A 26,229-nucleotide genomic window follows, 5' to 3' on the forward strand; every position below is an offset into this window, starting at 1 on the left:
CCAACATGAAAAATGCCCTAAGTAAATATATACAAAGAATACAGATTTTAGATAGAGGTAAGTTTGTAAATTTTACAAGAGAAACAAACATTCTCTCTTACCTAGGGAAACATGATTGTTATTTATGTGGCACAAAAGGCTCTACACCTGAAATTAGGGAAGGGGTAGGGCTAGGAAGAGAGCCTGGGCTTCACTCAGTGCAATTTAACAGACACCCTGACCTTCACAGGCACCTTGCTGGGCAGTTACCTAGCTCCCTCTCCCACCTTCTCGTCCCATCCCCAGTGGAAAGTGAAGGGCACCATTCTGCATGTAGCAAGGTTTCTCAAGAGTTCCACATGTTCTTCTTATAGTCAGCAACAAGACTGATGGAGAAGCCAGTCCCTTGAAAGAGGCAGAGATCAGAGAGGATGAGGAGGAGGTGGAGAAGAAGCAGCAGAAGAAGGAGAAGCGTGAGACGGGCAAGGCCATGGTGCCCCACAGCTCGATGTTCATCTTCAGCACCACCAACCCGTAAGACACCCTCCATTGCCACCTCCCTTTGGTGCTAGAGGTTTTGAGCCAAGATTTGAGCCAGGGCAGGGTGATGGGAAGGAGGGATGAGAGTCCAGTCTTCCTCCTGAGCCTTCCTGGTGGAGTATGGCCAGATATCTGAAAGCCTCCAGGGTGCTCACTAGTTGAGGTGGGTCATGGAATTAATGAGAAGCCTCTGAACTCTATGCCCATAGTCTAAAGAGTCATTTAGGATAGAACAACATGGGCAATGTCAGAGGAAAGGACCCTTCATCTAGTCTTTGGTTAGTAGGTTGCGGGGGAAGTTGGGAAGGGAGGACATCTATTTGGGATGTGTTACCAAATATTCCAGAGATGGACAGAGCTGAGAATAGGAAGCTTAGGATAACTGGGTCATCCATTGAATGCCCTGCTCATCAGTTTTGAAGTGGGTGTGTTCCTCAGACCACAGGTAGGATGGGCAAGGAAGAATCTGGAAGGTTAGATTCAGAAAAGATGGGATGTTGAAAGAGAAGCCGCATTCTGCCCAGGAAGTCAGCAAGATATATATGTAGACCAGCTTCGGGGTCTCGGAAGACAAGAAGGCTTTCAGTGACCAAGTGGGCAGTATTCCAGCATGGCCCTGGGAAGGAAGGAACCTGGGCTAAGAGGTGTCAGGCCAACCGAGGCCAGGATGCAGTCAGTCGATAGAATAATCACTTTGATTGGAATACCCGTGGCTCAGGAAAACCAGTTGCTGCTTTCATCAGGAATCTTAGAATCAAGGTCTGTTTTTATGTTTCAGAGTTCTTAGGATTTTCTTGCTCTGCCCTAGTCTCTGTACAGTGGGGGAGTAGACACTGAGGCACAGTGGAAGGCAATGTGTAGCCACCCAAGCGTGTATCTTTGGATGCTGGCTGCTGCTCCCCACGGTGGCTCAGATGCGCACGCAGATAATGTATCTTGGCTTGCATGCTGCAGCCTCTAACCAATCTGATTACTTTCCCCCACTGGGGTTTTAAATCAAGGGTGGTGCCTGAGAAATTAAATTGCTCTCCCCACGGCCTCCTCTGGCCAAGGCCTGGCTGTCTGGAGGAGGCTGATGTGTATGGGGGTGGGGCAGAAGGATGGGGTGGGAGGGAAGCTGGGCCGGCTCAGTGAGCTCGTTCGCTGCCCACAGGATCCGCAGGGCCTGCCACTACATCGTGAACCTGCGCTACTTCGAGATGTGCATCCTCCTGGTGATCGCAGCCAGCAGCATCGCCCTGGCGGCCGAGGACCCCGTCCTGACCAACTCAGAGCGCAACAAAGTGCGTGCACGGGGGCTGTCTGCCAGCCTCCACGGTACCCTGGTGCTCTCTTCTCCCAGAGCCTACCATTCCAACATTACAGTGAGCTAAAGAAGCTTCCTAGAGGACGGGAAGGGCTTAAGAAATTGCCCAGTCCTGTTCCTCGGAGCAAAGTATGAACCATTTCACGACCAGCCCCCACCCGAACCCTAACTCCCCAACCATACTTGCTTACCTTTATGCTCATCAGTGGAGCGTTACCCTGAGAGCCGGCCAGGGCTTTGAAAGGGGCTTCCATGGTTGCTCAGTGGTAAAGAATTCTGCCGATGCAGGTTCAATCCCTGGGTCAGGAAGATCCCCTGGATCAGGAGATGACAATGCACTCCAGTATTCTTGCCTGGGAAATCCCATGGATGGAAGAGCCTGGCAGGCTACATTCCATGGGGTTGCAAAGAGTTGAGCACGACTGATTGACTCAACCACAGCTGCCGCCATCCATGGGCTGGATGTGGAGTCTGACCTAGGGGCATGGGTGAAGGTGGGGCCCTGCAGCTCTACATGGGGAGCTAAAACAACTTGTGGAGGCCCAGGATGGATATTAGGAGGGATGAGGGGGCAGGGAGGATTGGAACTGACAAGGATCCCAGCAGGGGAGAAATCTGTGGGGCAATTCAGACCCAAGATGTTAAGTTCTGACCACGGGGAGGGAAAGGCCGAGGACTGGCCACCAGATCATGCGGCCCCAGCAACATCCATGGCTCCTCTCCTCCCTGCATCAATTAGCAGTTATAACTCCAGGCTTCTGTTCTGAGGTTGAAATGAGTGGGCCTTGGGGTGGGCATGCAGGAGAGCCTGTGTTTGAGGACTGTATGTAGCCTGATGGTTTCCATGTTATGTGTCCTGCAGGTGCTGAGGTATTTTGACTATGTGTTCACTGGCGTGTTCACCTTTGAGATGGTTATAAAGGTAAGAGCAACTGGAGTGCACCTGGACTCTGGGGCTGGAGGGGTCACCCATCTGCGCCTCTAGGACAGTGCCTTCCCCAGGGCTGTCACCTCCTGGCCAATGACAGAAGCTCAGTAAGGCCTCTGCTGACCCCTCCTCCAGCCTCAGATCCTGGAGAGGTCTGTTGTGGCAGGACATGACCACGTGGCTCTCCTTAGACTGGCACAGACCTGTGGGAATGGCCTGGGGGGAGGGGTCAGGTCCCTCCCAGGCAGGCAGTGGGAGTCCCGCAGGAGTGGGGACTGTTCTCACCTTGTCATCGCGCTTCCTGGTTTGAGCCAGTGTCCCGGCCAAGGCTTGGGTAGGGATGAATCTTCCTGGCCTTGTATAGTCCCAGCCATACTCACTGCCCTCCACTCTGTTCCCTGCCACCCTCACAACCTGCACTTATATCTTGTTCCCATCCTCACCCATCTGGGATTGTTCCCATCTGTGCATATGCGGTAATGCCTGGTGCTCTGAGCCACTAATGAAAGGGAGGGCTGGTGGGGTGCTGGGAGCCAAGGAGTCTAAGGGAACCTTGGTGGCTCTGAAAAGGGCCTCGGGCCTCACAGTTCAGTGGAGAGAGCCCGTGGGGCCTGTCCTCCTGCTCTTTGGATCCTTGTGCGGGGTTGGGTTAGAGGCAATGGCAGTGGAGACACTGCCGTGCGGAGCCCAGAGCTCAGGGCCCGAATGACTAGCACCTTGGGGCTCATCGGTGGCCGTTCCCATCCTTCTCCTACAGATGATAGACCAGGGCTTGATTCTGCAGGACGGCTCCTACTTCCGAGACCTGTGGAACATCCTGGACTTCGTGGTGGTGGTTGGCGCATTGGTGGCCTTTGCTCTGGCGTAAGTAACTCTTTTTCCTGTCCGTTTTCCTTCCCTCCTTCTTTCCTGAGACTGACTGATCTGAGGGCTTCTCCAGGGCTGGTTCACTCAGTGGTGCCCGAGAATACTGCCCTGGGAGTCTGCTTCCCAGTTGCCCCTCGACAGAGCTCCCAAGAGCCTTACAGCTTCAGCTAACCTGCCCTGAATGAGGAGCACTGGCAAACGGAAAGCAGGGAGAAGTCAAAGGCCCTGGCGTTTCTCCCTTTGAGCTGAGATGAATGAGCCTGGACAGCAGTCACCTGTGTTCCCCCATGGATTCAGGGTGGGACCAGGGACAACTGGTGTATCCTTGTGTTTCTTAATTCTGTCATTAAAGGATCCACTTGAAAGAAAAATGAGGCAGGTAGACCAGAGTTGGGGACCACAGAATCCTGGGTGTGGGGAGATTCTCTGCTCATGAGCAGGGGTCCCGCAGAGCTATTCCAGGGACTTAAGAACCATGTTAATATGTGAAACTCCTGAAGGAAAGACTTTTCAAACCTTCCTTGGTAGCATACTTAGGAAAATAGTCTGAAACCATCCAGGTAGCTAACTATATTCATTACATTAGGGGATTTTTTTTTTTTTTTTTTTTTTTGGAACACTGATTCAGGAAAGGACTCTCCTAGCCCTCCAGGGTATAGCTAGGAAGTAGGCTTACTGTCAGTGCCTTTTCCTTCAGCTGGTGGGTAGAGGGCCCCAGAAGATGAGTTGACAGCCTTCTGGGCTCTGTCTGGATCTGTTCCACTGTCAGAGCAGCTTCACCCTCTCCCACTGGGGCAGTGGAATTCCCTCCAGCCTGTCTGAGTACAAGAAAAAGCCAAGTCTTCTAGGCAAGACGAGCTATACAGTGTGATGGGGCACAAAGAAAGCATGTGGGACCTGCTGTCATTGATGGCAGCTGCAAAAGGGAAGGAACAAGGCATCTCCATAGACTTGACCTTCCTGGTCCAAATGGTCAAGTTTGGATCATCTGTCCTACCTTCTCCCCAGACACTGCCAGCTTTCATCCCTATCCATTCTGGCAGAGAAAGAAATGGGAGAAGAGTTAAGAATGTTCCTCAAGTGACTGAAATTGGGGAGTGCTCTGTCTGTAGGAGAGATGAAAGGTCCCCAGGTGTGCTAAGAATTTGAGACCTCCCAGAACCTGGAAGTAGGCTGTGTCCATTGCTGCCCCAGCCAGGTTCTCCCAAAGGAGAACCAGGCTGAATGTGACTTGTGCCCTGAGCTGGGCTGGCCATCAGGACAACTCCAGTGTCCCTTGTCCTCATGTGCACCAGTGTATTAACCCCATTAGACTCACATGGAGTCACTCATACCCTTCACAAGGAAGCAAAAGATTGAAGACAGGAGGAAAAGGGGATGACAGAGGATGAGATGGTTGGATGGCATCACCAACTTGATGGCCATGAGTTTGAGCTAGCTCCAGGAGTTGGTGATGGACAGGGAAGCCTGGCACGCTGCAGTCCATGGGGTTGCAGAGAGTTGGACAAGATTGTACGACTGAACTGAACTGTTCCCAAGGAGATTTCACAAAAGTATTTTCCCAACAATCTGGTCCCTGTGTGGACTGTCAGAGCAAGATAAAAATAAAGGCAACTCTGGCTCTGCTAAGGGGACTCCTAGCTCCTCTTCCTCCTCCTTCATGGAAAAAAATACCAAAGACTGCCTTTGTCCTAAGGAGATCCACTGTTTTTGTTAGAGGTAAATCTTAGCCCTCAGTTTTTAAAGTCAAGCTCCCATCTCATTTTACCAATTCATTTGTGTACATTATTCATCATATTGCTCTCTCTCGTTTTGATCTCAGTAAAGATAAGTTTTCGCTTTGAAGAAATAAGGGACAAAGAGAGAAAAGCATATAGAAAGGAGGCCACCTCGTCTTGAAGAACAGAGCTCCCTGGGGTCACAGGGCAGAGTGGGAGGAAGGGGGTGGGCTGTGGAGTCAGGAAGGCCTAGCTCCTCCATTACCAGCTTCATGACCTAGAGTAACATAGCAAGGTATTAACCCATTTAACTTTTGTTTCTCATCTCTGACAAGGAAACAGAATGATGTGTTTCAAGCACTTAGTCCAGGGCCTGACCCAAAGCGATCAGTAAATGTGAATTCCCTTTCTTATGCTTCCATTCTCCATCACGTCATGAAGTGTGAATACGCAGCAAAATACGTTGGTGTGTAACGGATGCAAATAGTTGAAGATGAACACCGTCCGCTTTCCCAGACTTGGTTATCGTCCACACACACTTGGTCTGTGTTGGTGCCAGTGGGGAGGATGTGTGTGTTAAAGGAAGGCTCTCTGCATGCCAGCCTCGTCTCCGCAGTGCAGCAGTCTCTTCTCCGATCCAGAGCAGTGACGATGGGCTGGAGGGGTGTCATCTGTCTTGTTCTTTCTCTCTGCCTCTTTGAAACATGGCGGTGGTAGCTTTGGTGCTGGCGGCAGGGGGAAGCCTTAACAGCCCTGGAGCCGAAGCCTCTGTTGGTCCTCAGACCAGGTACAGTGCAGGGGACCCCAGGATTCCTCAGTTCTGGAATCCACACGTATGTGATGGATTGAGCGTTTTGATCCATCACTTGCTTTTAGTGATGTCACTTCTCGAATTTTTTTTCATTTCTCTCCAAAGTATAAATGGAACTGGCTCACACTCTCTCTTTTGTTAGCATCCTTCTAAGCTTGCCGTGCATAGCTCCTCTCCCCTTTCTCCTGCTTATGGGACACTCCCCATCTCCTCTGGCCTTCATCACGCTTGCTGGGATCCAGGTAATGCTGTCTCTTGCTTGTGTGCTCGCTCTTACTAATTCTGTTCCCTCCCTTTACTCATTAAGGGCCCAGAGAATTCAGCTATCTCATCATTTCAGTAGGGCTAGCCAGAGTTTCCCCTGCCAGCAGAGTGAGGGCCTCGCCTGGGGTAAGTTGACATTGAAATAAGTCCTATGTCCCACTGCATGGCGGGGTCAGGGGCTCAGGCCAGCAGGAACCACATGTGAGTCTTTCTGTAGGCTTGTCAAAGACCTCCCTCCCTGTGGATACAGCTTTTATTGTCACTTCCCATATTTTTTCCCCTAGGAATGTCCACCATTCACATAACATTACTCCTGCCCTCTCTCTCCCCCGGCCCCGTGCCCTTGAACCTCACCATACTAAGGCTTCTACAAAGGCTCAATTTGAGCAGAACCGATGGTGATTGCCATGGTAACAGCTTCCCATGGCTCCTCAGAAGTCAGAAGTGACTTGGTATCCCTTCCACCACTGGCAGCCAGAGCCTTCTCAGAACCCAGCCCAAGTTCCAAGAGCAACACCCCAAACCAAGGGGAGAGAATGGCCTCTAGCTGAATTCTCAGAGAGAGCTGAGCCCTTCTGCGGCAGAGGTCTGCACCTGTCGCCATGTATGTTTTCTGGACACATGCGCTGTTTCTGCAGTGGCCAAAAGGAATCTCTCTTCTCTGTAGCCACGCACATCAAGCAAAGCGATTCTTTATAATGTAAACGCGACAAATTCCACGTGGGGACTTTATTGACTTTTGAGGAGGAGGGGACAGGGGTTTATTTTCTGCATGTGGGCATAGCAGGGGACAAGAAAATAAACGGAAAGATACCTGTGATAGCGCCTTTTCCGTTTTTCCCCGTCCACTTTTACATTATAAAGCATTTATAAGAACACTCAGGTCTCCCTCCCTAAGCCGGATGACCTGTGTAGAGGCAGGCGGGCTTCTGGCCAAGGGTGGCGCCCTCATCCCACTGCCCTCACAGCACCGCGCCTTCTTGGCCCTGTGAAGACAGAGTGTTTGCGACTATAAATGTCCTGACTGTGCCTTTTCCTCCCTGTGGTTTCAAGAAAAGTCTGGTGAATGACTAGGTCTCTGAAACCATTCTCTTTTTATCTTTTTCTATTTGAAAAAGAGGGCTTTTTTTTTTTTTTTTTTTCCCTGTTTGATGGTTTATTGTCCACCAAAAGACCGGAAACTGCTTTTCCCAGTCTTCTCACACCCTGTTGCCATCGCTTCTGCTTCCCAACTTGCTGGGTGGGAAAGCAGAGATGGTTCCAGCCTTGGCATTTCTGGGTATCTGCACATTGGTCCCCTCACTTTGGGGTGCCACACCCAGAGTCAGCTGCCTGGTAGGGGGGTCTTGTGTCCACTATGCAGGTTGAGTTCACGAGCCTTGTGGGATCCTGCCCAGTAATGGCCCTGCTGTCTGGCCCCCAGGCTTCCTGTCATCCATGTTCAGCCAAGGGCTTCCTGGGCAGGCGGTGGGCGTGGCCCACCACGCCTCGCAGGAGTGACCGCAGGGGAGGACGGGAAGGTGTGATCCTGCACCCCAGCCCGGGTGCCTCCCCCTTGTCATGGCTATTGCTCTACAACATGTTGCTTGACCAGCTCAAGTCACCAAGCAAGCTGTCCTGGGTTGGATTCTAAATAGTAAGTCTGAGGCTTATGATGGCTTCTCAACACAGTTTAAAAATGACCAGAATTCTGCTCCTGGATACAGGTCTTTACATCAGTCAGAGTCATGCAGGCTCGTGGGCAGCTGAAAGCTTCCCATTACCATTTTCCATCATAGCAGGGCACGAGGTAAGGTCAGGACTTCCTGGCACGCAGAGGCTCTGGATCACAGCCGCGCTTGGCCTTTCATTATTCAGTGCTTAGCCAGGAAAGTAAAACATGAGTCAATCTGCCTCTTGATGCCAGAAAGAACGGAATTCCCATATTAGCTTTTATTACATTCTTTTCATTGAAGTATGTCACTTTCTGACACTTAACCCTCTGCCCTAGTCTCTCAGATGGATAAGGTCTTTTGAATGCATTCCGAACCAGCCACAGCAGCAGAGCTGGTTCTGAATCCTTTCAACGAAGTATACAAGCACAGACCATTTTAGACTTGGAAATGGCACTCTGCTTCTGGTTTTGCATTTGAGGTTTTGTGTTTGTGAAGGTGGGCATGTGCACACATGAGAAAGGCGTGACTATTTAGAACTGAAATGCTGGTACGTGCTCACACTTGGCAGAGCTTGGTAACAATAGAACTGACATTTCACCTCACACCTGCCTGACCTTTTCTCCTGTCCTTTGCAGTCTGCTTTGTCTAAGGCAGTCCTCTCCACCCTCAAGCTTTGCCTTCGGGGCTTGTTTCTTGACAGCCCTCATTCTTATAACCGTGAAAGGGATGTCTCCCACAGAAAGCTATGACTACACATTAATCTTGGAGGAGGGAGAAAGGTGGACAAAGTCCTACTCCATGCCAGGAAGACCCATTTACCACTGAGCCAGACAGTTCATCCAGTTCCAGTTCTCTGTGGAAGAGAATGAAGGATTAAAATTAAATTTAGCCGTCAGGTAGCCCATTAACTGTGGATTTAGGATGTCAGCTGAGCTTGAATTGGAAATTTCCAGCCATGAACAGATAGAAGGATGTCGTTGCTTGAGACTCCAGCCTTAGGAGCCACCTCAAGATTGACTTTTTCTGACTTTGTGCCCCAGCAGGGACTCTGAAGATGATTAATGGCCATGGGCTCTTGGGGTTCCCACTGCTCTATTTTATACCCTGGCAGCCTTGAGTACTGGGTTGGGGAGGGAAAAAGGAGGGTCATGGTGGTAGCACATGGAGGAAGTGTCTGAAAGAAGGAGATAAGTTCCCAGTCTACCTGCTGTTGTCTTTAAGCCCCAGCATGCATGTTTTTTAATAAACATTGGAATATGCATTGTCTGTTACAAGTGCCGTTGGTGCTGCTGGGGAACCCTCTGTAGAATGTGTGCTTGGGGACTTTTATCATATGGAGACAATGAGTGTGAACACCTAAATATCTCTCTTTATTAGCAAGCACAAATTGGAGAGTTGGTTGTTTGTAAATAGGATCTCAGCTTGTGGTCACAGAACCAAGCAAAATGAAATGGTCCAATCCACGTGGTACCCAACAGTTTGACTAACCAAACTCTGGTCCCAGAGTACCCAGCACAAGAAAATGAGGCATCACAGCTATGGGAAGAGCCCACTTCTGCAGGATTAGTGGAAACTCATCACAGTGCCCTCCATATTTAAAAGTAGGTTTCAGAGTAATTTGGGTCAGAAGATTTCATGATGAGACTTGGAAAGTATCAGCTCAGATCATATGACCTGCCAGCCATCTGCTTCATCCACACCCATAGAGGCACAGCCTAGCATTATGAATTAGTCTCCAGCTGAAGGGAGTGTATGGGCTGGACTTTAGCTGGCACCAGTGCCTTTGAAGAAAGATCAACAGATGAGGGGTCTTTGGGTATGTTCAGATTATGAAGACTAAGAAGCAAGATAAATCAGGCCACTGCTCATCAGAATGAATAACAAAATCACTAGGCAAGCCTTTGGTGGTACTAGTGGTAAAGAACCCACCTGCCAATACAAGAGACATCAGGGATGTGGGTTCAATCCCTGGGTCAGGAAGATCCCCTGGAGGAAGGCATGGCAACTCACTCCAGTATCTTGCCTGGAAAATCCCATGGACAGAGGAGCCTGGTGGGCTACAGTCCATGGGGTCGCAAGAGTCAGACATGACTGAAACAACCTAATACACACACAGTTAGATGCTTTGCTATCTCTTGCTGCTTCCCAGTGCTTAGACAGAAATACCTTCCATCGAGAGTATAGTGCTGGTGTTTGCAAAGGAGAAAGTTTGCAAAGGCAATAATCAGTGTACACAGGGAGCTCATGAGGTTCATATGCCAGAAGAAAAGAGTTACGCACTAACCACTTAGTGTAGAGCTAGTGCTCTGCTCACAGAACAAAGAAAGCTGGCAGGGACCCAAAGGATTTAGAGTCCTGGGTGATCCCAAGAGATGCTGAGGTATGGGTCAAGAATGAAAATAACCCCCAAAGGGCAGCAGCTGGTCAGTGACAAGGTCAAAGTGCCCGATTCAGATGCCGCACATAGAGGACCTAGCCTTGCTACTGAATACTAGAGAGTTCTGTTTCCAGAGGCAGGCGTGGCCAATGCAAAGGGGCAACTTCTTCCTCGCTTCCATGGGGCTTTAGAATTTTTCAAGTGCTTTCACACTTTCTATTTCATTTGTCACTCTACAGTCCTGTTTCACAGTTGAAAAATGGATTGCCTGAGGTTTGGCTAGTTTGACTCATTTGAGTAATAATAGCAAAACCAGTTCTTAAACAACTGATCATTTTGATTTCGAGTTCAGGGCTTTCTGCATTACATTAAGCTCCCTTCTACCTCTTAGAAGGTAGTTCTAAGTAGTTCTACTTTGTTCCAAGCCATTAACCTCTGTAAAGTCAAAGTGGTGGCTTGGTATGGATTTCTCCTCGTCCCATGGATCCTCTGTCTCTGCCTGGAAACAGACAAGACCTGGTGGACCAGATGGAGAAAGCATTCCTGACCTTGTCCATCTTGCTGTTTCATCTTTATCTTTTTCTTCCCGTGAATCCTCACAGGCCCTAGGCTGATGAAGGATACTAGGATAGACAGCTCTGTATTTGAGCTCATGAACTGCTGGTTTCTTTTGCTGTTTGCTTCTTTGGTTAAAACCCTCCATTGGTTCCTGTGTGAAAAGGCATTGTAACATCGTAAATCACAACACCGTAAATAAGAGCCTAGGTTTCAGAGTCAGGTGTTAAATAAACTTTGCGTTGTTAATTATTAACCCACCTTTGCTCTCTGAACTTATATTTACTCTTCTATAAGTAGAAATTAAAAATAACTATTTTGGTCATGTGAGAATTAAGTAAGGTAAAATATATTGTGTCCAGTATAGTGCCAAATACTTTGTATTATATTAGTTAGGTGTTATTATTGACTACTTAATAATAACCAGACACTTGAGGAAGGTTCAGGGTTTCTCACAGCATAACCCCCTTACCCCCTTACATTCCAGTACCCTGTCCATTCCCCTAACACAAGAGATTCCTTAAAATCCCATTACTGTTCCCTGCTGGGCTCAGAGGAGGGCAGAGGACCATTCCACTTAAAAGACAGAGGGGCTCTTCAGAACCCAGTGTCCTGGCTCTCTCCCCCACCCCCAAGCACCCTCCTATGAAAGAAGAGTCAGTTCCTAGCAGAAATCGATTTAAGTCCTTTGAGAAAGTATGTGGTAGGGGGAGGGGTGTGGGGCGGTGAAGCTGGAAAGCAAGAGTACGGTGAATGATGAATGATTACACATGGAAAATCTGGAGGGCAGATTGACAGTTGAGCTGGAAAATTCTCATCTTTTACTGATGAGACAGAAGAGAAATGTGGCAGTTATTTTCTGGAGAGCAGCCATGAACTTAACAAATAAGTAGGAAATACAGTAAATGGGGAAATGGGGAGCCCAACTGAGCCCCTGTTAAAGTGGAGCCAGTACATCCTCACATGTGAAATTATCCTCACGTTAGAGTCAATTTTTAAAACTGAGAAAATTTCACTAATTAGCTAGGCAGTGTAAAAAAAAATTCTGATTATACATCTAGTAGCAAAAACTAGCAAAGTGTTATCAAATGATTATATTTAGATGATCTGTAAAAAGCTCATGAATTTTTTTCTAAAACAATGTGCCTCAGTTGAAGTACTTGAAGAGGTTGTCCTCTTAGTTTGATAATGTCTTCCCTTGCAATCTTGTTGACTTGGAAAATGGCTTAAATGCTTCTTCTATGCAAGGATTTGGGAGAGGCAGTTTGGCCTAGCCCTTGTGTAAATTTATGATATATTTTAATTAATGGGGGCTACATTGTTGATTGACACTTTTCCTGACTCTGTGGCTTCATTGGCAAGTATTCCTTTCATTTCAGTGAAAATTTTCAAACTGTACTGGAATGTATCTTAACAAAACTGAGAACGCAAGCGTGCTTTTTCACAGCCACTCAAGAGTATAGCTTTTCAGTGGCTCCTCTGCAGCGAGAGACCTGTGTGAAAGATGTGCAGAGCAATGACTAATCTTCATTTCACTTTTGGCCTGTGTCTAATTACCAGCCCTGGCTCCACTCTGTGGGAGTCAGAATGGGACAAATAGCCCTCCAGCCAGGACTTGGGCGGTCACAGTCAGCTGTTCAGATCAGAGTGCACCGTCAAAGAATTCCACTTCCCGAAACAAGGGACACACAAGCACACTGGTCAGAGATCCCCTTTTTCCATAGCACGATATTTTACGAAGATCTTGGGATAGTATTAATTGTAGAAAGCAAATTCTACCCTTTATCTGAGTGTGTGAGAGGAACAAAAATTATTGAATCTTCCTTCATACGATGGGTATCTGTGAGAATGAACCCGTTTAGACTCTACTGGATCTCAAGTTCTTAGGGTTAAAGTCCTGAGCTAAGAGGAAGGTGAAAGCCTGGACCTCCTGCCCATCCATTGATCCCACTCTTCTCTCACTTCAGGGATATGGGAGATTCTCCTTTAGCTTCTCCTCGAGATGCATGCGGCCTAGGAGAGAGATGGTGACCCATGTAGTTGTTTTGGCAGAATTGTCAATCAAATGATTCTGTTTTTCCCACAGCATTTAGCTTGCAGTTTTACCTTCATTTGCTTGCTTGTTTATTTGAGACCTGTCTTCTCTCCTAGATTAGGTGGGCTCCAAGAGGGTAGGGACCTTGTTTGTTTTGTTCACAACCATGTAGCCAGTACTTAGGATAGTGCCAGACATTTATTAAAGACTCCATCAGTGCTGTCAAATGAGTGGATTAGAGGTATATTTGGCTGACCTACCACGTGTCCAGTCTCATGCATGAGAAGACACTGTTACAACTCAGGAGAAGACATTACCTCTGCCTTCTGAGAATTTGGAGATTATCACGTGAGAGATTTAAGGTTTATAAGGCCCTGGGGTTTAATTCTCAAACAACCATTAATTTGACATTTACAGTGCAAAGTAATATACTTTCCAATATGGGGCCATTCCCTGAATAAAATCGTCACTAGAAGTCTTTGCTTATGGCATATGGTGGTGTAACACAGGTTTATAGTACACAAAAAAATTAAAGGAAGAAAAAGTACCCTTCACAGCAGACTGTCAACCAAGAAGCAAAGGCTGAATTCTAGACACTTCTCCATAGCAGCAGGCCTGTTCACCCATGGCGCTGGGGCTCACTCACTGAGATCTTATGCAAGGCACATCTTCCCCAGGCTGCAGTTTTGTTTGCAGTTAAGAGGATTTCAGGGATCTCTTCCAGCTCTAGAATTTGGTGAGCCATTTGACAGAGCCTGGAACTGAAACCTGCTGGCGCAGAAGCTAGTGGCGCAGAGCGAGGGCTCTGAACGTCACGCAGACTTGGGTTCAAGTCCCAGCTCACCCTGCCAGTGCCGAGCACTCGACCTCTCAGCATCTCATCTGTGAAACAGAGACAATAATACCTTTGTGCTAAAGTGATTAGGATGTCCACATAAAGAATTGCACTAAAAGTGCTTAACACTGAGTCTGGCCAAGAATAAATATTAAAGTTAGTCCTCATATCTCATATGTTTTGTATTCATGCTCTCCATCGTGATGTGTGTCATTGTTAAACCCCACCGCTAGAGCAGGGGTGATTTGTCTTCCAGCTGCACAGTAAAAAGCTCACAAAGGACAGGTGGTCATTTAATTTATCAAAAGGCATCTCTTTGTGTGACATCGGGACCTTGATAGACAGTGCCTTCCCCTATAATTCAAGCTGGCTTTGTAATGTGGCTCTTCTGTGCTTTTGAGAGATGTCAGAGTAGCCCTCTCCTGGACATTGCGTGTCCCTCTCCAAATGAAATCCTTCATAAACATAAATATGCCACGATGCTTTGAAACACCTTTCCCAACACATAGTTCCTGGCCCAGAGTAGGCATTTTTCCTCTAGTCTGAAATCTTATACATTCACTGGGAACAGAGTTTGACTGAAGACTACTAAGGAAGAGGACATGAAAGCTACATTTAGAAAACCTGAGTTCAGCAAGACTCCATGAAATAATGTGCAACTTGGGGAATGCCGTCAGGTTAGAGGCAGTGTCACTAATGCCTGCAGAGGGCCTTGGCCTTTCCAGGGTAGAGAGGTGGGTATGGAGCCATGGTGAGCTGGCCCTTCCTTTCACAAAGCGTGTGGACTCTGCAAGTGCCAAGGCTGTAAGCGGGATCACCTGGGTCTGGACTTCTCCGATTTCCCATCACCCTAAATTCTCCTTTCTCCCTGAAGTTTACTGACTGTCTGCCTTCTCTCCATTCCCCTCCCCTCTTTTTTTTTTTAACTGCTTTCTGGCTGGATCCTCCATAGGAATGCTTTGGGGTAAATATTTTTTTCTTCAGTTTTCTTTGAAGTGGGGTGGAGGAAGGAGAATGTATGATTGGGAGGTAAGGAGCTGACTCACCGAGAAAGCGGTGGGGAGTTTATGTGAGTGGTGTGTCCTCACTGACTTCTAAGAAAACCAAAACTAGGAGTCACCAAGCTTTCTTGGAAAATGATCATTCTTACTGGTTTGGATGTGTATTTGGGCTTTATGTTGCCTTCTTAGATAGTTTTATTGACCAACCTAATAAAGTAAAAGAGTTTATCAAATAGACAAAACCCATGGATGCAAAAGGCCATTGCTATCAATGTAATACTTTGGGTTATCTACATTCAGATCTACAGTTCAGTAAAAGTGACTTATAGGTCATGGATTATAACCATTTAAGAGGGTCTCAAAATATACATTCTAGCCAGTCAGTATTCCATTAAATGTCTTCCTACCTTCCCTTGTATGAAAAAATAGATGGCCTTTGATCTTCCTGTTTGGGAGGATGGGTATGGCAGGGAAGACAGGGTGGAAAACAGGCAGAAGCCATGGAGTTTCCATCTGATGTTCTAGATGGATCCCATTTCTTCTGATTGTCGGTGTCATGGTAATCTGGGCCAGTGTGAGGGAAGAACCAAAGCCTGAGCTCACTATTTAGAGTCTCATTTCCTACCATCTGTGTGTTTTACAAATTGCACTTGTTTGACTTGAATGCAAAGATCTCAGGGGATGAGTGGGGTGGAGAGAGAAATGCAGGTTGACTTATTCATTTCCTTCCTAAAAATAGATGTATTTTGTCTACTAGGAGCAAGCATTTTTGAGAGGCTGAAGGGGGAGGGTCATAAGCTGTAAGGCAAGGATTAAGGTGGGCGGGGGCTGCAGTTTGGGCCTCCCCCAACTGTAGGCTGTCCACAGTTTGTGCTGGATGCAGAGGGCTTGAAATGGGAAGGACTGCAGGAAGAGCCAGCTGCACAGAGAGAATGGGGGTGTGAGCCAAGGTCCTGGCTGGAAGCCTGCATGACATGCTGTCTCTGGAGCAGGCAGCCTAGCACAGCAAGGGCATCGTGTCCCCACCAGCCCTCCTCACCTTGCTCTCCCTGGAACTGTGCAGAGGTGACCAACCTATAAACCAAAAGAAAGGACTAGGTTCTGATAAGACTTGTTCTCAACTGGGGCTCCCTATTCAACAAATATTAGGTTGGCCAAAAAAGTTTGTTTGGGTGTTTCTGTTAAGGTATGGAAAAACCCAAATGAACTTTCTGGCCAACCCAATATTATTAGAGTCTTCTACTGAAGACTTCTAGGCTAGGCACGGTGCCCATCCACAGTAGGCTATGGCCCTGTTCCTTAGTCGATGGATCATCCATTTCCATTTGGCCAGTGTGGTCATGAGCAGCGTGACTCTGGCTGTTGGGAGGGGGAGAAGTGTTGATTAACATATGTGCATGGGTGCCTCTGTGGTGTCCCCATGTCTCCCTCTGCATGAGTATACATGGGGGTGTGTGTGTGTGTACATGCATGCATATGAGTGTGTACACCCTGGGGAGTGATTGGGAAGTTTTCCCAGAGCATGTTTCTTGGGGGTCTCCCTGAAGGAGTCTACTCTGACCCAGTTTCTAGCCTCTTGCCCACCTCTCTCCCCTTTCCCCCTGCTTTGTTAATGCAGTAGTGTGACAATCTCTTTAATTCTCCCCTGTCCTGTGATTCCCTGGGGCTTCTCTGCAGAACTAACAAGGGCCGGGATATTAAGACCATCAAGTCCCTGAGGGTTCTCCGTGTCCTGAGGCCGCTGAAGACCATCAAGCGCCTGCCCAAGCTCAAGGTGATGTTCACCAGCCTCTTCCCTTCATCTCCCCTTTGTCCGTTTTCCCTTTCTAGCCACCACTGGCCTGCTTTGGGAGAATTATTTCTGGAAATATTCCTGTTGCTCCCATGAGGACTAGGATTCTTTTTGTCTGCTAAAACTAAGGGTCTTAGTCTCAAAGGAAAATAACCAACGTCCTAAGAACTCTCCAAGGAGGCTTTCACCACTTGACTCCAAATCTAGGAGGTATTTTCTACCCACTGTGGCGAGTCATAGGAAGAACCTTGTGTGGCTTTGTCCTGGGGCCTCCCGTGTGGTTAAGGTGGGTCAGGCACCAGAATGGAAACAGCAAGAGCCCTGTATGTCATGGTCTGTATATTTGGTCGGGCAAAGTAACCTGGGATGGTTTCTTTCCTTGTGATTCTAGAGAAACAAAGGACCTTCTAGCCTTGATGCTTCATATTTTTGAGGCATGAATAGGTCAATAACTTGCCCAAGGACAGAGTCATTTTCGGCATCAGCAGAGAAGAAATGGGGAAGTGAGCTTCCGCAGCTGAGTTCTCCCTGTTGCCAAGACCTGTGTCTGCATAGGTCTGAGTCTGGCTTCCCCTGCCCCCTGGCCTGATGGCCCATCCTGAGCTCCTTCCCCGAGGCTTCCTGCCCTCAGGTTGCTGACATGTGGAACCTGCCTCTCCTACACACATCCACTGCTGTTACGGAAGCCGAAGCCTTATTGGATAGAAGTTCTTCCTCCCTGTATTCCTGTGAATGAGAGCCAGTCACCACTGGACAGGGAACTGGGAACCCCCATACCCCCCATTCCTCTGTCCCATTGAATTTACATCACCTCGAATATTCCCCACCCATCCTCCACCAGCACCACCGCAGCTGCTTCCCTTTCAGCCCTCTGGCTCTGAGGGGAGATGGTAAGCCAACCAGGTTGATCAGAGGCTTCGGATCACAGGAAGGTCTCTTTTGAAAGACCCCTAACTGACTGAGACATGGCTTCCTCTCAGAACCCGGGGCCCTGGCCACTTGTATGGGTTCCTGAGGAGAGAGGCTCATGCCTCACAGGAAGTGTCCTCACTGCCTGCTCCCCTCCTCCACTGCCCGGCCTCCCCTCCTGGATGAGCGCCTCCCATGGTGATGGGCCCAGCACAGGGCCTGGCCTGGCTCAGCACCCGTGAATATTCATTCCTTTCTGCCTCACCCCCAGCAAAATATGGCCAGGAGCCCTGGGGCCCGACAACCACTGTCATTAGCCACAGCCCAGGTCCACTGGTCTCATCTCCTCTGAGCTATGTTGTGGTCCAGAGAAGAGCTCAGACAGGCGGATGGTATTACTCACCAGGCTGGAGAAGGCGCCCCCAACCTTGGCTAATTCCAATTAATTAGGAAGGGCTGGCTCTTCGCTCTGCAGTTCCATAACCTGAGGGAAATGTAGGTGGATCTGATAATTCCATGAGTCTGCGTGTCGCTCCCATTCCCTGCAGTGCTGAACTAATTAAACCAGCAGTGTTCACCCAGCACTGTGAAGAGGCAACCGCTCAAACGCAGGGCCACTGTGGGGCTAGTCTCGCCAGTGCGCCAAACCTGCAAACCTAGAAAACAACCCCAAAATGGTTTGAAATACGTTGAATTCCCATGTAGCTCTTCATGGCGTAGGGCCTAGAAGGCATTCTCCAGAGGGAGATTCAGTGCCTTGAACTGAAGTGCAAGTTTCTGGTTCTGACCTTCAGTCCTCCTGTCTCTAAGAAGGCAGCTCTCACCCCTTCCCACATCACCTGTTGAATCTTTAAACCCAGCACAGCTAGCTTTAAACTAGAGAAACTTTATCTGAAGTGTGGAATGCAATTGGGGGTAAATCTATGAACTTATTACAGAATATCATTAAAGTGAACAAAGATGATAGTTTATCACTCCCTGCTCCATTTAGAAAGGCAAAGGGAAAACAATACATATTCAATATACAAAGCAAATCTAAGAATGTGCCCCAAATAAAGGAGGTTTATAGATAAGCTATTTAATGTATTGCAGAAAAGGGATCCTTAAAATCATTTAGCCTATCGAATGCCTAAAACGGGCTAAATGATTTCGAGGATCCCTTCTCTGCAATGCATTTCTGTTTCACACTAAGTGAAGTGCACGTAATAGAATTCCACAGAGGACTCCCTTCACTGCCTGCTGCCATCTGGTCTCTTCTGCTTCGGGTTTCCTTTCAGATTCAGAGCATGCGTTCCCCTCCCAAGTGGCAGGTTCCTGTAGTCATGACCAGGTTAGAGGCCAGGTCTGAATCCTGTGAGTGTCGCTTCTTAGTAGGGTGGTATCTTCTGGGGCACCTTCTCCGAGCACCCGCTGCCAGTTGTGTGGGTCCCATACAGCTTCAGGCAGATCCACAGGCCATTCCAGGGACTCACACACCAGGGCTCTCTTCTTCTGTTCTCAGGCTGTCTTTGACTGTGTGGTCACCTCCTTGAAAAACGTCTTCAACATACTCATTGTCTACAAGCTCTTCATGTTCATCTTTGCTGTCATCGCAGTTCAGCTTTTCAAGGGCAAGTTCTTCTACTGCACGGACAGTTCCAAGGACACAGAGAAGGAGTGCATGTAAGTGCCACTGGCATGCACCACTCACTTTCTGCTCAAGTGTGTTTTGATAAGGTCCACTCCTCCCTTTATAGATAGGTCATTTCTTTCTCTCTTACTTAAGTCCATTCCACTTTGGGGGGAAACAAAAGTCAAAATATGAAGTTGCTACATTTTGATCGAGTACCTCTTTTGTGTCAAGCATGGACATTTCACATCAGGTTTAAATTTTAAATCTTTCTCATGACCTTCTGAGATAAGTCTTCCTTGCACAGTATAGATGTGGAAGTTGAAGCACAGAAAGTTTAAGTTGCTCAAGATTACCCAGCAACTGGGCTTCCCTTGTGGCTTAACTGGTAAAGAATCTGCCTGCAATGCAGAAGACCTGGGTTCGATCCCTGGGTTGAAAAGATCCCCTGGAGAAGGGAAAGGCTACCCACTCTAATACCTGGAGAATTCCATGGACTATATGGTCCATGGGGTCACAAAGAATCAGACATGACTGAGCAACTTTCACTTTCACCCAGCAACTAATGAAAAGATTAAGATTTAATCTTCCATGTCTGTTGGGCACGAAATCTCATTTTTGTTCCATGATAATATGCTGTTATAATAAAATCCCTCCTTCCTTGCATTTGAATGCCAATAATTCAATAATTACTAGGGTACGTTACTGTAGTCCCTAGGATTTCTTTGCTCTTCTGTGAGCTATAGTGACAAGGTTCTGGTCCATTTCTGCTCTGGTTTTAGAGGCAACTATGTAGATCACGAGAAAAACAAGATGGAGGTGAAAGGCCGAGAGTGGAAGCGCCATGAATTCCATTATGACAACATCATCTGGGCTCTGCTGACCCTCTTCACTGTCTCCACAGGGGAAGGGTGGCCTCAGTGAGTAATGGGTTTGACTTGGCGTGCTTGTCTATAAGCTGGGCTGGGACCAGATGTTTGCCTTGAGAAGCTGATTTAGGATAAACAAGGCTAACCCTTGGGTATTGTACCAAGGAAGGTAAGTGGTTATGAGTAGGTGAGACAGGCAGGAGAGAGGAAGAATGAAAATCCCTCAGACAGGAATCAAGCGGGATCTGATGAAGTCAGGGAAATATCTGGTGCACTTCATGTTTTCGCTGATTATCAAGGAGTTGAGTGGAGCCATCTGACTCTTACAGAACAAATGAACTTTGAACAGCTCTCCACACCTTAGAAGAGTCCCTGAGGACTGTTTTAGACACATTTATCATCCACGTTGACCCTGGACATGAGAGAGGGTTGCGGGTTAAGGATGAGCTGGAAGAACCCAGGGACGCTTTCTGTGATCATACCTTATATGGCAAAAGTAACAGAATGCAGTTTTTTTATGCTGCTCATGGCACTAGTGGTAAAGAACCCACCTGCCAATACAGGAGACGTGAGAGACGCTAGTTCGATCCCTGGGTCGGGAAGATCTCCTGGAGAAGGAAATGGCAACCCACTCCAGTATTCTTGCCTGGAGAATCCCATGGACGAAGAAGCCTGGCAGGCTACAGTCCATAGGGTTGAAAAGAGTCAAACATGACTGAAATGACTTAGCACATAGCTGCAGGCTGATTTTTTTCAGAGACTTGGCAATAACCAAGACACCACTTTTTGGTGGCAGCATACTCTGTTGGCAGCAAAATGCCAAAGGGGAATTGTGGAATCTTGCTATTTTATAACAACCTCAACTGTAAAATAATGTCACTCTGGTGCTTAGGAGTTGGATCCATGATGGCACAGGGGCTAGAAACAGCAGTGGCTTGGGGGTCACCAGATTGCCACCAACTTGGTTGTGGAGCCCCAAATTCATGGAAGACCAATGAAGTTTAAAGAGTCAAATAAGAAAATGCTGGGGGCTTCCCTGGTGATCCATTGGTTAAGAGTTTTCCTTCCAATGCAGCATGAGTGGGCTCAGTCCCTCACTGGGGAATTAAGAACCCACAAGTGTAGTGGCCACAAAACCAAAACATAAAACAGAAGCAGTATTGTCATGAATTCAATGAAGACTTTAAAAATGGTCCACATCCAAAAAAAAAAAAAAAATCTTTAAGAGTATATGTATTTAATAGGGGGCATATCAACTAATGAAGCCTTGAGTCAGAGCAGCTGCCAGGACCGCCCCCACCACGCCTGCCTCCTCTTTCTGTCCCCAGGGTCTTGCAGCACTCGGTCGATGTGACAGAGGAAGACCGAGGCCCAAGCCGCAGCAACCGGATGGAGATGTCCATCTTTTATGTGGTCTACTTTGTGGTCTTCCCCTTCTTCTTTGTCAACATCTTTGTGGCTCTCATCATCATCACCTTCCAGGAGCAAGGGGACAAGATGATGGAAGAGTGCAGCCTGGAGAAGAATGAGGTGAAGCAAGGGGGTCTGGAGCATGGGGCAGCAGGGGCTCCAGAAAGGACTGTCAGACCAGCAGCGTTAGGAGGAAGACAGAATGTTCTCTACTCTCTTATGAATTAGAGAATTGGGGGGAAATGTTTTAGTTGGTCATCAAATAAACATCTTTGGAGCATCTGCTGTGTTTAAAGCCCAAGGATAAGTCATAGGAATGGGCTTCCCTGGTGGCTCAGATGATAAAGAATCTGCCTGCAAAGGGGGAGACCTGAGTTCAGTCCCTCGGTTGGAAAGATCCCTTGGAGGAGGGCATGGCAACCCACTCCAGTATTCTTGCCTGGAGAATCCCATGGACAGAGGAGCCTGGTGGGCTGTAGTCCATGGGGTTGCAGTCCTTACTTTTATGCAGCATGTAGTCTAGAGGTTGGGGGTGAAAGACATGTGCTAACATTGTAACATTAAGACATCTGCTTCCCTGGCAGTGTCCCTCAATGGTGTGTATTTGCTGTAAGGGTAGGGAATAAGTCTGACTTGTTACTGCTTTTGTAGTAACAAGTGTGGTTCTGGCACATTGTCGAGTTCATTGTTTTTATCCTGGAACTGCCCTAGAAATCATTAAGAGTCTATAAGACAAATGCAAAGAAAGTGCTGTGGAAATGCACAGGGAGATAGATTTTTACTTCTGACTGCAGGCACCAGGTACAGCTTCCTGCCTAGTCATCTCAGCCATGTGCTGTGTAAGAGACCACTATTATCAATAAAAATATGAAGTCCTTACTATATGGGACTTGCTGTATGACAGTACGAAGTCCTTACCGTATGGCATCCCACCTGTAGCTTTGTCCGGATAATTTCTTTTGCTACTTTCACCTCTGCTTGCCCAGTCCTAGCCTCTTCTACACTGTCCTCTTCTCCTAAGCATCTAACAGAGAGCCCCCCAGGGTGCGAGGTTTGGGGGATCTGAGCCTGGCTAACCAGTGTGACCCTCCCGCAGAGGGCATGCATCGACTTCGCCATCAGCGCCAAACCGCTCACCCGCTACATGCCCCAGAACAGGCACACCTTCCAGTACCGCGTCTGGCACTTCGTGGTGTCTCCATCCTTTGAGTACACCATCATGGCCATGATCGCCCTGAACACCGTCGTGCTGATGATGAAGGTGAGAGGGTGGTGGCTGGGAGGCGCTGTGGGGAGCTGAGCCTCGGAGACTGCCCCCTCCCAGGGCACTTGTGTGTGTGCCCAAGACACTGAGAAAACCCTCCAGGAGAGTGAGGGGGGGGAGGTAGGGAGGACGAATGGGGACTTGGTGTTTAATGGGAACAGAGTTTCTGTTTAGGAAGGTGAAAAATTTGGAAGATGGTAATGGTGAATGTACTTAGTGCCACTGAACTTTACAGTTAAATATGGCTAAAATTGTGTGCTTTGTATGATGTGACTTTTGCCACAATAAAAAACATTAAAAAAAAATTCAAGATTGGGAACTCTGGCAGTCCAGTGGTTCGAACGCCTCACTTCTATTGCAGGGGGCACAGGTTCAATCCCTGCTCAGAGAACTGGGATGCCACAAACTATGTACCATGGCCAAAAAAAAAAAAAAAAAAAACGGCTTACCAGTCTGTTGCCTCCTTACCTACTTTTCCATTGTGGAATCTCTCTTTGATCTTGTCTCCATCAGCAAACCAGCCTCTAGGTCCTTGGGGTAAAATGCAGTGTAATACATAGCGGCAGTCATGGAACTCTGAAAACAAAGGCTGGTGATGCAGTCAGATGCAGGTGAGGGTGGAAATGTCAGCTGTGGGTGATCGTGGAGTTCTAAGAGTCAGAAGAGGTTTGATGTTATTTAATACTAAATGGTAAAGTAATTAACTCTAGGAAATGTTTCTGCTCTTCACGCCTTCAGTTTTGGGAAGACTGGCCATTTTGCTAATAAGATTTGTGTTCTTCTCTGTATCCTTTTGCTACATAGGATGTACACTTCTCCTCTCTGGCCCTAAATGACCATCTTTCCTTCTACATCATGCAGCAGAATGTCTCCCTAGGGCAGGGATGCCAGATGGCCAACCTCTGTGACCTGGATATGCCTCTCACCTTCCCTGTTTTCTCTTCCTGGCAGTACTACTCTGCTCCCTGTACCTATGAGCTGGCCCTGAAGTACCTAAATATCGCCTTCACCATGGTGTTTTCCCTGGAATGTGTCCTGAAGATCATTGCATTTGGCTTCTTGGTATGTCGTAGGATTTATCCTGGCCTCATGCTTATCTTCCCTTCTCTTTGGGCTCATTCCCAGCCTCTGTTGGAAGGGAGGGGTGGTCGCTGCTATTCCAGAAATGGTTCACACACCCACCCACCTAACTGTAAGTTTGTTTGGACTGCTCAATAAAAGGTCATAGAGACAAGATGCTGTGTGAGGGTGTTAGGAGAAGAGGCAAAGGGCACCAAAGCCCTCACAGAGACTTCAGCCCCGTTCCTTTCAAATTCTATCAGTGGTCAAGAGGCCACCAATATTGGGTCTTACTGGAACTTAGTAAGATTTACCTGTTGAGGAGGAGCCAAGCAAGGATTGGACTAGTAAACCCAAGTGCTTACTGATGGAAGGCTTAAACTCTTATAACTCAAATGGAAAGATATCTGTCCCTCTTAGCCTCCAACATAGAAAATAATAGATTTTATTAATACCTAATTGTCCTCCTCCCTTTAGTTACGTGAAGAGTAACTTTTGCCAACAAAAATAAATGTTTAGTACTAAAGCTTACAAAGACTAGTGACCTTTAAAGTGTCTGTATGTGAGAGAGAGAGAGGTGGGCATTCTGGAATAGGTTTGGGGAGCATTGGGATGAGTTTTTCTGGCATGAGTCTTCCTTTTACTTTTTTTCAACTGCTAATTATAGTTTTGGCAGATTCTCACATCTGCCATCAAGCGTGTTAAGCAAACCTAGCCCTTTGCTTCAGTGTCCTATAAACAAAACAGTTCTCTCTGCCACCCCACCCTTGGCTCAGTGTTTACAAGTAAGATCAGTGGGATACAGATAAACCCACCTGACAGCTGTTTCACACTTATTTTGTGTGTGAGCTACCATTTCAAATTATATGTGTATATGGCATTCCCTGAAAGAAGAGAAACTTAGCTTATTATCTGCATGTGGGTTTGACTGCTGGCAGCTTGGGCAGGGACTCTGACCTCAACGTGGTGGTTGTGAGTGTTAACGCTGGGGGTTGCTTCTGGCTTCCTAGTGGTTCTTTGCAAAGTCATTGATTTGATGGTGTAGGGAGGAGAGTTGAAGGGAACCCATGGCAGGCGGCTGTATTGTTGGTTGTTGGACTCCCTTTGAGTCTTAGAGAAATCAAAAAGTAAACTACCAGCCACAAAAATGCCTTTATTATACAGTCTAGCCCTGGGCAGGGGGAGCAAGGGGCGGGGGAAGCTTATACAACAACAGGAAAAGTTTTCCTCCGCATCTTGATTACTTGCATGTTGGATTGATACTGTCTCTGCTTAAGCCCCCAATTATGTGTCAAATTGTAGGGAATACTGAATACCTACTTATAAGCTTAACTAGGTGATTCAGCCCCAAAGCCTGCCTCCTTCCCACCCTCACCCTCATATTTTCATTCAAGGTCTAGAAGCATTCTGAACACTATAAAAGGCACCACTAGCCCCAAATCAGTCTTTTCATTGATATGGTACTGTGGGTTTTCAGAATTCCCTAATATGTACTGTTTTGTCAGATCTTCGCAATGACTCTGAAATAGACATGGCAGAAACTATCCTTGTTGTTGTTGTTATTTTAAATGAGGAAATTGAAGTTCAGAAAAATTATGTTGCTTTTCGAAGGTTACAAACTAAAAGGCAGTAGAATTGGATAGTGAAATGGGAATAAAAAAGGAAGGAAGAAGAAGAAAGAAAGGGAGAGAATTAAAATACATTGGTTGTCTGGAAAAAGAAAAGTGAAAGTAAGTGTTAGTTGCTCAGTCATGTTCGACTCTTTGTGACCCCATGGACCGTAGCCCACCAGGCTCCTCTGTCCATGGGATTCTCCAAGCAAGAAAACTAGAGTAGATAGCCATTCCCTGCTCAGAGGATCTTCCTGACCCAGGGATTGAACTCAGGTCTCCTGCATTGCAAGCAGATTCTTTACCATCTGAGCCACCAGGGAAAAAAGCTTTACATATTATTCATTTTACCTTCATAAGAACTATTTTATTAGATCGGGCATTATGGTTTTCTTCTTATATGGATGAGCTGGGGCTCAACAAGATTCAGTACTTCGCATAAGTTTACTAAAAGGCAGAGCCTGTGATCAGATCCTGGTCTATCTGGCTTCAGAAGCCCACACTTTGTCCTCCATAATCTCCTAGTGTATGCCTCTGTGCTTTACCATGCTGTATTGTAAAGCCTCCTCTACTGGAATCTAGTGCTTCTGTTCCCCGAGATTTAGATTTGTATTCTAGCTCATATATGGGAACTATCTAAGAATGCAACACAGGAGACCCATATTCAATCCTTGGGTTGGGAAGATCCCCTAGAGAAGGAAATGGCAACCCACTCCAGTATTCTTACCTGGAGAATTCCATGGCCAGAGGAGCCTGGCAGGCTACAGTCCTTGGGGTTGCAAAGAGTTGGACATGATTGAGCGACTATTGCTCACTCACATCTAAGAATTAGGAAG

At 47.3% G+C, this 26,229-nt stretch overlaps 1 protein-coding gene across 3 annotated transcripts in view; it reads left to right on the forward strand.

Annotated features, from left to right (window-relative positions):
- CACNA1E (calcium voltage-gated channel subunit alpha1 E) overlaps positions 1–26,229 on the forward strand; it is a 329,991-nt gene that overhangs the window by 262,940 nt on the left and 40,822 nt on the right. For all 3 annotated transcript variants that reach the window (XM_019976906.2, XM_019976908.2, XM_019976909.2), the window contains 11 exons: positions 354–513; positions 1,673–1,802; positions 2,688–2,747; positions 3,511–3,617; positions 14,823–14,834; positions 16,549–16,645; positions 19,074–19,234; positions 19,964–20,101; positions 21,379–21,580; positions 22,557–22,721; positions 23,676–23,786. In XM_019976906.2, the coding sequence (XP_019832465.2) occupies positions 354–513; positions 1,673–1,802; positions 2,688–2,747; positions 3,511–3,617; positions 14,823–14,834; positions 16,549–16,645; positions 19,074–19,234; positions 19,964–20,101; positions 21,379–21,580; positions 22,557–22,721; positions 23,676–23,786 (1,343 nt within the window). The remainder of the gene's footprint in view (positions 1–353; positions 514–1,672; positions 1,803–2,687; positions 2,748–3,510; positions 3,618–14,822; positions 14,835–16,548; positions 16,646–19,073; positions 19,235–19,963; positions 20,102–21,378; positions 21,581–22,556; positions 22,722–23,675; positions 23,787–26,229) is intronic.

The sequence above is a fragment of the Bos indicus genome, chromosome 16, assembly GCF_029378745.1.
Source record: "Bos indicus isolate NIAB-ARS_2022 breed Sahiwal x Tharparkar chromosome 16, NIAB-ARS_B.indTharparkar_mat_pri_1.0, whole genome shotgun sequence".
Taxonomy (NCBI): Eukaryota; Metazoa; Chordata; class Mammalia; order Artiodactyla; family Bovidae; genus Bos; species Bos indicus.